The 14,479-nt window shown below is 36.4% G+C and overlaps 1 protein-coding gene across 1 annotated transcript; it reads right to left on the bottom strand.

The window, feature by feature from the left end:
* Window positions 1-282: 282 nt before the first annotated feature.
* On the bottom strand, window positions 283-3,793 carry LOC149843971 (putative mannan endo-1,4-beta-mannosidase 9). Its single transcript, XM_090002006.1, has 5 exons — window positions 3,101-3,793; window positions 2,640-2,834; window positions 2,174-2,296; window positions 1,865-2,070; window positions 283-870 (listed from the first exon to the last, which is right to left on the bottom strand). Exons 1-5 carry the CDS (start codon window positions 3,425-3,427, stop codon window positions 471-473), a joined length of 1,251 nt encoding a protein of 416 aa, XP_089858132.1. The 5' UTR covers window positions 3,428-3,793; the 3' UTR covers window positions 283-470.
* Between the last annotated feature and the right edge of the window lie 10,686 nt (window positions 3,794-14,479).

Here is a 14,479-nt window from a genome sequence, read left to right as displayed (position 1 = left end):
ATACCAAAATTCGACAGGATTGCATTTTTTACATGTAAATAGCTCATTTTTGTTCACTTTCTGGATCCAGTACCACCACATATATTTTGTATTCAGATTCAACCTTACCTCTTTGGATCTGATCTGGATTCGAATCTATTGTTGAAACTTCGGATTCTAATTCGGAACTAGAAAGATCCATCCCGAATCGGACCCGTTTGCACCCCTAATGCCACTTACTAAATGAAAAGAATCTGAAAGACTTTACACAAGTACTCCGTGCTACGTTACAGTTTCATAGGAATCTTCATATACTATATATAAAAACATGGCAGCCCATTACAGTTTCCTTATTATATACCAACAACTTCAACTTTATGGAGCATGATACATAGAAATGCTTTAGTAATTATCTCAAAACCCAAACCAACACTGAAGAGATATAACTATTCATACTGGTTCTTTCTATAGACAAAGTAGGATCCTGCTTTTTAATTGCCTGGGCCCTTAATTTTTCTGTCAGCTGCCAACAGGAGATGGATGTTTGACAGTTTATGTGATTGATCAGCAATCATATTTGCAATTGAGAGGTCCTGATTGATTATAATCTCATACCCATCTCTAAGTCCATCCAGTCCTTCAGCCAACATTTGCCAAAACATTGCACCAGCACCAGCACCACCAGTTCTAGCTGAGGCATAAATGCTGTTGTATACAGTCTGATACAAGTTATTCCTCCCATTTACAGTGAACCCTGATGCCTTTGATGACTTCCCAAATTCTGTAAAGAGTAGGGGTTTCCTAAGCACACTGTTTGAGTCTTCAATGTGTGATTGAACCCAGTTCTTGATAAAAATGAGTTGGTCTTGTTCACTTGAGCCTCCTGGCAGCCTGTAAACAGAAAGAGATAATTATGTAGCACCCGCCTGACAAGCTCAGCTCTAGCTCGAGCCGATCTTGAACATATTTTCTATTGAACGAGACGAGCTTTTTGAGCCTAAGCTTGGCTCGAGCCTGGCTTGTGTGCACCCCCGTGGAGCTGGATCCAAGGTAACCAATTAAGAAAAAAAGAAGGGAAGCACTAGTGCTTTTGAGGATCCATTTGAATCCAATTTATTTCTCCATCTTATTTTGGATTTTCCTTTTAGACAGTGGAATTATTCAAGATCCACAGTAGAGATAAGGTTTTCCTTTTCCTCTATAAATAGTAGTGTACAGACTCTTGATAGATGGATGATTGATTATTCATTTATTTCTTTAATTTCAGTTTATTTTCTTTAATTGTCAATAGATTCTTGGCGACAGCTTAGTGTAGTGTAAGGTAGCCCGGATCGTAGTATAATCTTGGATCCAACTTTGGAGCTTCCCGCATCATAGGGGTACTATAATTCATATTGCATTAAGGATACAGTTAAACCTGTTGATTGGCAGAAGCAAAGTGCGGTTAGAAGACCTCTCACTCAACTAATTCATTGTTACTGCCTAAGCATACCCATCATGACAAACCAGTTGAACAGGAATTTAGCTGTTTGGGATATTTAATATCTAAATTCCTACATTAACTTTTTTGTGGGATCAGAAAATAAAAGAAGGAAATTTTAAGAAATAGAAAAAGGAGAAAAACAAAATAGAGCAACTCCTTGGAAATTACCTTATTAAAAAAATTAAGAAGCTTTTTCTTGACAAGCAAAGTTCAGTGAGATTTTAAAACCTTCCTTTTAGCTATGACATAAGGGATGCCATCTGATTAGAGAGATCCCCTGTTCCTGCTATCACACATAAGGAATGGCTACGGTTTTTTTACAGGTAGCGATAATTTTACATGTATGTGATGTAAAAATTAGCCTTTAAGTAAAAAAAAATGGCAGTAATAATTTTAATGTACCATTGATCTGGATATGCGTGAATTGTTGTGAAATCGATCCCTGGTACTTGATTATTGGAGACGAAATCAGTTCCAATTTCATAATAACCAGGATTGTATTGTTTCCTTGAAGGTGTTGATTCTCCATAGAAACCTTCTAGGCCTACTTCTAGCAGATGCTTATTGTCTATGGACTTCAAGTAACCAGCCATTTCTGCAATCCAACCCTGTTATGAACAACAAAAATTTGTGCACACTCAGCTTCTTATATGAAAGTTAACATTATCAAGCATTTTAGCATTCAAGAACTAACGTTAATAGTTTACTTGCCTGGAGTGTTCTGCCAGAGAGATCACTCTGACACCGAGGTTCGTTCATGAGCTCCCACGCAAAAATAGTGGGATCATCCTTGTACGCTATGCCAGTTAATGAGTTCACTCTGGTGAGAATAGCCTGCCAAGTTCAAAATGATGCAGGATTTTCAAGTTGGATTACATAAGTTCCATTGACAAGAAATTCCAAAAGGAACAAAATAGTGAGCTAGCAACTAAAGAGAAATAAATGAAGATACTGTTTGATGGATCATAGTGCAGAGTAACTTTGCACAATTTATATTGGGAAGAATTCTAACAAGGATTACAGACCTTCAGTAGTCATTAATAAATGAGAAGTTAATGGAGTTGAAGTTTAGATGGATCGGAATAAATGTTAAGCAAGAAATGAATTAAGGATTTAAAGACAAAACGTGCTTTGACGTGTGTGTGTGTGTGTGTGTGAGAGAGAGAGAGAGAGAGACTTTGACATGGTTCTTGTAATAGCCTTTAACAACTGGGTTCCTGAAGAAATCATCATCAGAGCTCAAATACTGTCCCTTGTCTCTTGCCCATTGCACATACTGTTTTCTCCCACCAAAGTCGTTCCAGTTATTGGCTAAGCTCAAGATCAGGTAGATACCGTATTTTTTTGCTTCTGACACCACAAAATCCAGTCCCTGCAATGTCCAAAAAGTTTGTTTAAATTTCAAAAAGAAATTTATCTTTTTTACATTGTGGCATACCACTAGAAACACCCACACTTGAGTATTGACCCATGTGGTCAGCGGGGTACGGTCTCAAGCTGAAGGCTTAAGATCGAATCCCGCAGGCAAATGAGGGCTGCCGTTGCTTTCTCACGGTTCATGTCCTCAACCCAGAGTTTTACCTCGCAGAGGGTCTTCCTACATCAACGGAAAAAAATGAAATAGTGAAATATATTAACCTTGAACATATCTTCATTGTAGACGCTAGGAGAATACTGCAGAGGCCTATAGCCGCCATCACTAAAAGCCCAGGTTCTAGCAACAGTTAACCCACATCTAGAAGCCTGCTGGAAAACAGAGCTCACTTTGTCCCTCTGTGAAGGATCAGAGGCCATGTACATTAACCAGTAGGCATTAAAACCATTGACATAAATTGGCTTCCCATTGAGGACAAAATGGTTGCCTCTGGTTCCAACAAAACCGCCATAAGCTGCAGCATGACCTTCCATGAAGTGACATAACAGAAACCCAATGAAGAAAACAAGCACAGAAAGCTTTCTCTCCATATTTTTTCGATGTTTTGGATGCAAAATAAAACACCCAGATAAGCAGAAATGAAAGGGATGAAGTTCACCAAATTCCACTAAAAAAAGTTTTTTTTTTTTTGTATAAGGTGGTGTAAAAGTAGGACTTCTGAAGAACTGCCTCCCAATATGACACACGGGTTTTCTCAATCCAATAACAAAGACTCCTGGGACTCAGTTCAAGAAAATGGATATCACATGCATAGGGACTATTTCCGCAATCTAGATTTTGTGGTTTGAAAATTCTATAGCACAGGGGCCATAAAAACTAAAGACCAAGAGGGTGTTTTTTCTAATTAAAACATACTGGAGACTCGTATGAAAGGATGAGATAGAAGAATTCTTGTCTGGTTGAGTGAAGCACTCAGGGTATTATATAGATGTCCAGTGCCTTCTAGAGAACAGATAAGCACATGATAAGATGATTGCATCTGACTAGGAAGGATGAGGCCTCAAGCTATGCCTGTAATGAAGGAGGATGAGTAATGTCAAATGAAATTCTTTCCTTCTTCCTTTGGAGATTTTCAGTTGTTTTTTGTTTTTGAGCGCAGAAATTCAGTTGAGCAGTTCAATGAAGATACATCACCATCACCAATACTGTGGAATATATTCTCACCCTTCTCCCCTTTCACTTTTCTTTATCGGCCCTTCATCCCAACATCGTGTTACTCCCCTTGTGATAGATTTTTCTTAAAAGAAATGTTAAAAAATTTGCTTGTTTCAACTGATTAGAAGTAATATCTCAGTTGGGTTTTCTTGTTGCATGAAGTTGGTTGCTGAAAAGCATCCAAATACATCTCCAACTAGTTTTTATACGTAAATATTTCTGTTTCCTGTTTTTTCTCTCTAAATAATCAGCAAACTGTTTGAATTTTTAGCCAAGTTAGTTGCAAGATATCATTGTATAATTCTCCTTACCAATTGATGGAGATCCTTAAATCAAGGTCTAGGAGAAAAAAAGGAGAGAAAAAGTATAAAGCAGTTACGACCAATTTGATTCGTTGAGCTTTTTTCTCAAGGTTTGCATTGAATGTATAACCACCCTTCAGGCACCCATGTCGTCATCTCATTTCTTGTTCAACCACTTGTTTAACTATTATTATTATTATTATTATTATTATTATTATTTAGTTGTAGTATCAGTAATAATGGTAATAGTAGCAGCAGCAGCAGCAACAGTTCTCTAATTTTCATGAGCATTGCATGAAGAACTGCCAGTTTTATGCATGAACTGTATAAGGCCCTATGACGTATCTGAGCGGTTCAATTTCTAACTTGGTGGTCCAAATTTTTGCCTCATTGTAACTTACGGCTAGTCCAGCCATTTGCACCATGTAATAAATCTGAGCCATCAAACTTTTGATATCAACAATCCACATCTTGAACTCGTTGGATAAGCAGTAGAACTTAGCTAATGTTCATACGTGTATTAGCATCATAATATCATTATCATCCATAATGTTGCTGCTGTTGTGGCTGCTACTGTTATCCTATCAGTCTGTTGCTTTTCTTGTTTTCCGATTAGTAAGAGAAACCACCGTTATGGTTTCGACATCCCGTTACAAGCCGAGAGGTGCCAGATTGATTTTGCTAATACTCTGCTAAAATTGTAATAGAAGGGTGCATTCCTCAAGTTTAGATCCAGGGATCACATAAGTGCCTGCTTATGTGATACAACCCAATCACATATGACAGCATTCTTAGTGGGGGCTGCATTCTGTTGTTGTAGGGCCCATGAAATGCGGCCATGCGATTGGCATGTGTCACATAGGCAGGCACTCAAGCGATCTCTATATCCCAACTCCACTCACCAGGTGTATTATCTTGGAGGGGGGCCATTAAGTGACCCGGTTCGGTTCCTAGGTAAGTTTCTTGTCATATATATATATATATTGTGGTTGATCACAGATCTCATCCTTATCGTCACACATGATGATATTGGTTGTTTGTCCGAAATGGTGTGGTGAAGCAAGAGAACCCATTGGCCAAAATATAAAATCATGTGAGCCACATTTTAGCCGCACGTCACCAGAAGATATGCATAGGGGATAGAAGGTTTTATATTTGGACAATATAGCTTTTATAAAAAAGTAATAAATTGTTAGGAGTCCTATGAATCTTGGATATATACATTAAGATTTGACATCCCAGTGACCAAAAGACCCTATTGGACAGGGTTGGGTTGGTCCTGTTTGGTACGAACAAAAACTGTGCCCAGACCAGTTTTCATCCGTAGGTAACATAGGCCATTGGGCTGCCTAGTCTCATATCGATCGTCCCCTATTTTAGATGAGCAGAATATGCATAGGTCAGGTAGCAGATTGGTCTACAATCTTTTTTGAGGATATTGGCCGAGAGTCGAGAGAATATTCAGTAATCTGAGAGGGCTGCTGCCTCATATGGACCCTTATAGGCTTATACTATTACCGGTCCACACACAAAAATAGTTCATCATACACTACAACGATGCAGGTCAATAGCGGCGATATATGTTGTTGCTATTGCCCTCTTTCTTGCTGCTATAGGCTTATAATGGTGAGAATTCTCGCCGACAAGTCACAAAAAAATTGACCTTTGTTGACTAACAACGGTGACATTTATAGTTCAGTGTTAAAGGGTGAACCAACTCCAACATAGAATCTCACCGGAACTGTGAACACCAACAGCAGTGTGACAATCTTTAACGGAGAGGTTGTTTTAACGGTAAGATAGGATATAACGGCAAGTTTTCTAGCTCGTCATTATAAGCTACCTATAGGTTATAATAGTGAGGTATTATTCTCGCTGTTATAGGCTATATATAACGGTGAGATCTCTATTCGCCATTATAATCTATAACAGAAAGAATTAACTCGTTGGTATAAGCTATAATATAGAGAATTAACTCGCTGGTATAGGTTATAATGTCAAGATAAGGATCTCTCCTCTAACAACGAGACAGGAATCTCACCATTATAGGCTATAAACTTGCAAACAAACTAACTAACTAAAAATTAGTTTTTAATTTTTTTTTTTTTACATTGAACAAAAATTTGCAACAAACATACACTTCAAATATGTTTTCAAAAAATACAACCCCTCCTACATCATCTACAAGCCTGCAACAAATACACTTCAAATACAAATCTCCTACAACCCCTAGATCATTTTCAAGCCTGCAACAAGCATATACACTTCTAATATTCACATAAATCAAAATTTAATTTGTGTCATGGATGTACACAATAAACATATACACTGGTTGATTGTGTACAAGGATTGCATGTCTGTGAAGGAGAAGAAGAGAGAAGTCAGTAATAAGGTTTTATAACATTGCTTAATAATATGACTACTTAACCACAATAAATAACAAATGCAAATATGAATTGTCTGAGTCTATAATCAAAAATCACATTATGGCACAACCCAAGCCTTCTTTCTCAAGTTCCTAATGGGTCTTCTCATTTAATATTATTTATTATTGCATTCTCGACATGGGCATTACATCCTACCAGCAGAATCAACATGAGCACATGATGTTTTAAGAATCGATCAATTTCAGACATATAAGGTTCAGAATTTCTATCATGAATATATATTCATGATTGATCCATATTCATAGACGACAACCCCACCATATTCAACAAGAGAATCTTTTATCAGTGATATATATATATATATATATATATATATATATATATATATATATATGTGTGTGTGTGTGTGTGTGTGTGTGTGTGTGTGTGTACTTGTGATACGTGCTTGATGAGTTTTTTAGGTTTTTTTATTTTATTTTTAAATTTTGACCATACAGATGTGATCTATGTACTTGATTTTACAGGGATCAGTTCTTGAAGTGTTCGATACCGACACATGGGTGGGTTTTTATAAGGTTCAAAAAATCAATGATCCAAAATCTTTGTAAATTTTTGAGACTCCAAATATCATTTTTTTCATCAAAAACACATGATCCAAGAGTGGATTTCTCATAAATCAAACATGCCCAACACATTTATAAGGTTAGAACTGCAAAAAAAATACCGAAAGAGCATAAAAAGCCATCAAACATGTATCACATGTGCCTAATGTTCAAGCACCTATGCCTTACTCTCTCTCTAAATTAAGGTAGGCACAGACACACTATAAAGGATCTGTCATCCACCTGGTCAAGCAGGTTGAGGCAGAACAAAGAGAGATCATTTATGCATTCCTAAATTCCTTCTTAATGCTAATTAAAAAAGAAAAACACATAAAACTTTAAAACCATAACTAAACATTCATGCCAATATAAAAAACCAAATAAAAACCCTAATTCCTATAGATATCATAAATTATGCATTTATGCTAATTGATAAAAAACCCTTAATATTCTAAGTAAAATCAAGCATTTATTATTCATGAATTCATGCTTAATAGTAATTAGAAAAAACACAAAAAAAACTAAAACCATTTCTCAACATTTATGTCATTAAAAAACAAATCAAATTCCTAAATCCTATCAAACATCACTCATAGATATACTAATTAAAAAATAAAACCCCAAAATTCTAACTAAAATCAACTATGAAATCATGGAAGCATGTTTAATGTTGATTGAAAAAGAAACACAAAAAATACCTAATTAAATATTCATGTCATTTGAAAAATTAAAATAAAAAACTTAAACTAACAAAAATCAAAGATTTAGGAGTTTGAGAAGTGCTAAATAAAATCAAACATTCATTAATAGAATCATGTTTAATGATAATTTTAAAAAAAATAAGCAAAAAAAACTTAAGACCCTAATTATACATTCATGTTATTTGCAACAATCCAAATCAATACCTTGTAAATCCTAAAAAAAATCATGCATTTATGCTAATTAAAATTTTCTTAATATTCTAATGAAAATCAAACATTCATTACATGCATAGTGATAATAAAAAAATATAATAACCCCTGAAAACCTAAGTAAGCATTCATGTTGTTTAAAAAATAAACTAAATCAATAACCAAAATCCTAAAAAAACATCATGCAATTGAAAAAAAAAGAATATAACCCTTAAAATCAAAATAAACACTCATTTATGATTTGGGAAAAAATTGAAAAGAAATAAAGAGGAAGAAAAAGACCTAGTGGCCAATTGATATGAGTAAAAGAAGAAGAAGAGGTTGTTGGAGGTCCACCCAGCCTGACAATGGCAGTGGCATCGAACGACGGATGGGCCACATGGAAACGTTGAGAGAGAGATAGACTGTGGGGTCGCAGGGAGGGTCGGAGGGTGAGGGATTGTCGGAGGGCGAACAGGGGAGGCTCACAGAAGTGACCAGCGGCATCAAGCAACCCAGGGGACTCTGCGGAGGTGGCCAGCACCGTTCGACAACATGAAGAAATGGTAGGGGGTCATCGTCAGTGGGGGTACCTAAATGAGAGAGAGGAACATGGAGGTTAGGGGAGGGTTCAACATTGATGGTGGAGGCTATCGGTAGGTAGCCAGCGATCCGAGAGGAGTGGAAGTAGTGGTCGACGATCTGACGGTAGTCCAGTGTGCGGAAGTTGGTCGGCGGTTGTTGATCTTGTGAAAGGAGGAGAAGAGAAGATTGGAGAGAGGAAAGATTATAGAGAGAGAAAGATCACATAGAGAGAGATAAAGAGAAAAATATAAAAAGGGCCTATTAGACTCTTTTTATAGATGTTATCTTTTTATAGATGTTACTATATAACGACGACACGTTCAGTGAGATTTTTTGGCCGTTAAATATAGTTGTTAAAGTGTTTTAACGGCACTATCTAACAGTCAGAGAATCTTGTCGTTATATATGTCTTTAATGGTGAGACATGTAAAGGAGCAAGGCATTCCAGGGGGCATCCAGCTAGCCATTATTAATGAAGCTAATAGCGGCAAGATTCATGACCGTAATAGAGTAATAACAGTGAAATATTTATGTTTCTGCTGTTACTTATCAATTAGCGGATACAAAAATCTCGCAGTTATTGCTTTATCAATAGCGGCAAGATTTTGTTTTGCTGCTATTGACCCTCATCCTTCTAGTGATACATGCATTCTATTTGATTTCTGACTGTGTATGGGCATGGACCATCAAAAAGTCTAGGGATCAGGTGCAATGTGATTTCACAAAAAAATGTGCAGACCATCTCCTCAAATGACACCTATCAAGTTCATACTGTGGGCCCAAAAGAAAGACTGGTTCGTAGGCTGAACCTTGCTGGTGGCATTCAAAGAAATAGGGTGGCACATTTTTTTGTGCATGCAATCCCATTGCACCTTCCATTAAAACTACCCTCACCCAATCTATGTTATCCTGAATCCAACTGGCTTTACATATTAAAAACATATAAATTAGATTATGGTAGGTGAGTAAATATAAATGCAGAATAATATACTTGGTCGCTTATTCTATTCTGATTGAAATGATAGCTGATAAATCTGCTTGTTCATTGTACTTCTGGACAAACAGTCATACTGAAGGATGCGTGTGGATTGCTTCCTCCTTTCGTGATATAATTTTTTGATGACGAAGTTCCCCACCGAAGTAACTGTTGTGATATAATTGATTTCATCTTTATATGAGCATCTTGCATAGGGCCTCAGAGAGAGAGAGGGATTGGAGTTTTTGGTGTGCCTTAGTGTTCTGCAGGTTCAAGAACATCTCTTTCATTAGAATCATACCTTGGATTGTGTTTATTGAAAATAGGATCATGGTTTTTTAAGCATCGAAATGTTGGTGCATTGTAAGCTGTTGATTTTTTATACCCTTGAAAGTCCTTACACATTGCAAGAAATTATCCAAAACATGTTTTTTTATAAAACAAACTATGAAGATCACATCTGATCATGAACACTAGGGCACACCAAGATTTGGAACACGCCATCTGATCATACCGATGAGGTAGGGAGCTCCTAGTAAAAATTTGTAATATTTTTATTTTATAATAATTTTTTGTACATATGCCCCTCCAAATGTGATTGTCGTGTTTGGGTTAGTGGTATATAAGATTTTGTAAGGATTGAAAAATCAACTACCAAATTTTCAACCCTCATGTCCATTTCTACCATTTTGACCATGCACAAAACTTCTAACTGTGCATTCCAAACAGCGGGTTCTTTACCCACAAAGGCATCAAATAATTTTCCATATATATATATATGTTTGATTTTATAAGAATTGACTCTTGGATCATCAACAGGCAGGTAGGTTTTTATAAGGATTAAAAATTGACAGCTTAAGATTTTCATAAATACCTATGGCTTAAAAATCATATTTTTTATCAAAAAATAAGATCCAAATATATTTTTCTGGCAAATCAACCATGTTGAATACATCTGTAGGGCTAGATTTGTCCAAAACAACTAAAAAATACTCATTCACGTGGTGGGCTAGAAATAATTGCTACTAATGAAGGTAAAGAACTAATGAGCTAGAAATCATAGGTGAAAGTTGTATCAACTCAATCTAACCACATAGATATGTTCAATGTAGTTTGTTTGCTAAGGATAAGCCTTGAATCGTGCTTTTTGGGTGTAAAACTGTGATCTTTTGAGTTATGAAATTTTGGCACACTGTGGGCCATTGATTTGTTGGATTCCTTTAAAAAGCTAATTACTGCTTATAATCATATGATTCTGAATAAGTTTCAAACTAAACAAACCATGTAGATCACATTCTTAACATTTGATCTACGAAATTTTGAAATTTTTTGAAGAAAAGAGTGATTTCTACTCATTAGTTTCTTACCAGCCAATATATATATATATATATATATATATATATATATATATATATATAGAGAGAGAGAGAGAGAGAGAGAGAGAGTCACCATAATATAAGAACTTCCATGTGAACCGTGCATTTTATGTTTTCTTTGTTCTTAAATCTAATCATACTAATGTGATCTACATGCTTGGTTTTATAAGCACCAGCTCTTAAATCATTCGATTATAATGCAAAAATAAGATTTTTTAAAGTCTTTAAAATCAACAGCTTATAATCTTTATAAATATTCAAGGATTCAAAAATGGTATTCTCTTCATAAAAAATACACAATTGATTCGTAGCAAATTCATCATGTAGAACCCATCTACATGGTTGGGTTTGCAAAAGTAGTGATGGAAATGCCCAGTTCACATGATAGTTTTTCATGTTCTAGTTGGTATGTGTGAGAGAGATGCTCCACTGACATTACCTATGTCACAAAGACACGTGAACAAGTATATCTACTAGTTCCAGGACACAATTTAATACCTATGTCACAAAGAGATAGAGGATGCGTGATTTAGGTTCCACTCACAAGTTGGAACATAGGACACCGTGACACAATTTTTTTACTTTTTGAATTACAAACTAATGGTTTGGTATTTTAATGTTAAAAATTATTTGTATTAAAAAGTTAAAGATATTATAAAATTATAAAATAAAACTAAAAATATTGTATGTACATATCGGTGTCTGCATCCTCGTGTCTGAGCCAGTGTTTTCGCTCGTCACCAAAATGCCGTGTCCATGTGATATAGGACATTACATATACTACAAATATATAAATTAGATTGTGCTAAATGGTTAAATTCAAAATAACGTATCTAGGTTTTTCATTATTCAAGGAGATAAACTGTTACAATTTAGACATTCTCAGATATGAGCTGAGAGGTGCTACATATTGACCATAACCCTGTTTCGATATCTACAGTGCAAAACTTTTTAAGGTACTCCCTTCCCACCCACCTGGAAAGTCTCCCCAATCCCGACTCCATCCCCGCACGGGTTTTGATTTTAACCTTCATCCCCGCCTTCATCTCCGTTTCATGTCCTTCATCCCCAGTCCAAATGGGGCGAGGCGGGGCGGGGCGGGGCTCGTTTTCACCGTTCCACTGCCATCTTTACGTATGGAAAGCCTCCCCAATCATTTTGGCCTTATCTAATTTCAGCATCCTTGCCAATTCACATAGCCAGAAGTACGGAGCCCATATGGCTAAAATAATGTAGCTAGTTGCTTGCACGCTAATTTCGTTGAGAGTGATAGCTAATAAATCTGCTAGTTCATTGGACAAACATGCATGCATACTAAGGAATGCATACTAAGGAAGCCAATGAATTGCTTCCTTTTGGTCATGATCTTTAAGTGCTGACATCTTAATATGATTATCTTGTAGGCGTAAGTGAGCTTCTAACTCTAATCTATGTCTATGTCACACATCCAACTGACATTAATAAGACAAATATATAAATTTGATTATGGTTGATAAAGGGAGAGCATTTGCTACCCTAGTGGGTAAGGACCCCTTAGTTGGAACTTATAGGTCGAGGTTTTTATTTTTCTCAAAAGACAAGCAGTGGTTAGGCAGACCCCACCTGTTATTATTCAAGGTATCACTGGGTTTTGAACCTGCAACGATGCCACCACAAGCAGGGGCGTAGCTAGGGGGGGGCAGGACTGGGCTGTAGCCCAGTCCTGCCTCCCCAAACAGTTACTTTTTTTTTTTTTTTTTAAAAGCCCAGTCCTAGCCCTGCCCTGATTCCATATGAAATAGATTTTTATCCATTTTTTAGCCCAGCCCTGACTGCAGCAAATAGTTTGATTTGTCCATATGAAATAGATTTTTATTAATAATTGTAGCCATTTTTATTTTATCTCAAAAAAAAAAATTTTCGGGGGCGCTGCCCCGAACCCCCGATTATCACACAAATAAATTTTTTTTGGCTACACCCCTGTTTGCCCCCCCCTCTGATGAATCCTAGCTACGCCCCTGACCACAAGGAGCCGTGCACTGACAGCTCTTACCAACCATGCGGTTTTACAAAACCGGAGTTCATAGATGTGTCCAGTAGGGTTGGTAAACGGGCGGAACAAAAGGAATGGATGGTGTTCAAGCTTGGCTTTCACTACAAAAGATTGTCTTTAAGAGCGATATATGTGGCCGTTAAATATTGTCGTTAAAATACTTTTGACAACAATATTTAACGACCATTAAATGTCACCGTTATTGATCATTAACAACGACATTAGGACATCGCCGTTATTGATCATTAACTGTGACATTAGGACATCACTGTTATTTGTCATTAACGGCGACATGTGTGGCCATTAAATGTTGTCGTTAAACCACTTTTATGGTTATATTTAATGGTCGTAGAATGTCGCCATTATAGGTTTTACTCTATAACGGCGATGACGACATTTAAGTGTCACTGTTATAGGGTTTATAATTAGAGCATGGTATCGGGCCTTAATTCAAATTTTCTCTCTCATTCTCTGTGATCTCTCTCTGTTGTCAGATCATCATCGGACCGTCGCCTCCCTGCTAGAGTGACACTGTCTGATCGCCTGACACAACATCAGGTACGCCCACCAGGATTGCCTCCTCCAGTGGCTCAACCACAACAATGCTTGGCAGTGCGAGGTAGGTGTTCAGATGATCGGACTCTATTATATGCCTTAGATTTTTTCTTGATCGATCCGCTTTTCGGTCAATGATCTTGAAATTTTCATTCCAAAATGATAGGTTTTTGTTTCTTTGTTTTCCGATTTCAACTATGTTGTTGGGGTTTACGTTATTTTGTATGTTTGTTCATGATCGATCCTTGTTGTGATTGTTAGGAAATTCATTCTTTAGGGGTTTTGTTAGATCGATTCAATTGTGTTACGAATGCAGCCAGTCGAAAACCTTACAAGATAAGTGGTCAGATTGTTAGGACTTGTTTTGTTTTTTATTATGCTATTTGTTTTTGTTTCCATAGGGTGTTGTCTGCCCGTTTGATTGTTTGGAGAGTTCTTAATGAAATTATGAGTAGGAATTATTATGTTTTAGATTTGCGCTTGGATTTCACTTTTTGAGGGTTGAACTTCATTTGATCATCAGAGTTTTTTTGTGGGTGGAAAAGTTTTGGCTTGGTTTTCTTTTTTGTTTTAAGTTATACATTTTTCTTTCTTTTATTGAAACTTCTTCTTAGCACATTCTGCGTTAGTTTTACATTTTTCAGTTTGGTTCTTTTCCTTTAGTTTTTGAGCTAACGAGGAAATCTTTTCTTATTTTAATTTAAAATCAGAACTTCATTGTT

The sequence above is a fragment of the Nuphar pumila genome, chromosome 3, assembly GCF_984573655.1.
Source record: "Nuphar pumila chromosome 3, dmNupPumi1.hap1.1, whole genome shotgun sequence".
Taxonomy (NCBI): Eukaryota; Viridiplantae; Streptophyta; class Magnoliopsida; order Nymphaeales; family Nymphaeaceae; genus Nuphar; species Nuphar pumila.
The sequence above is the reverse complement of the archived record's forward strand: the minus strand, read 5'-3'. Positions and strand labels throughout refer to the sequence as shown.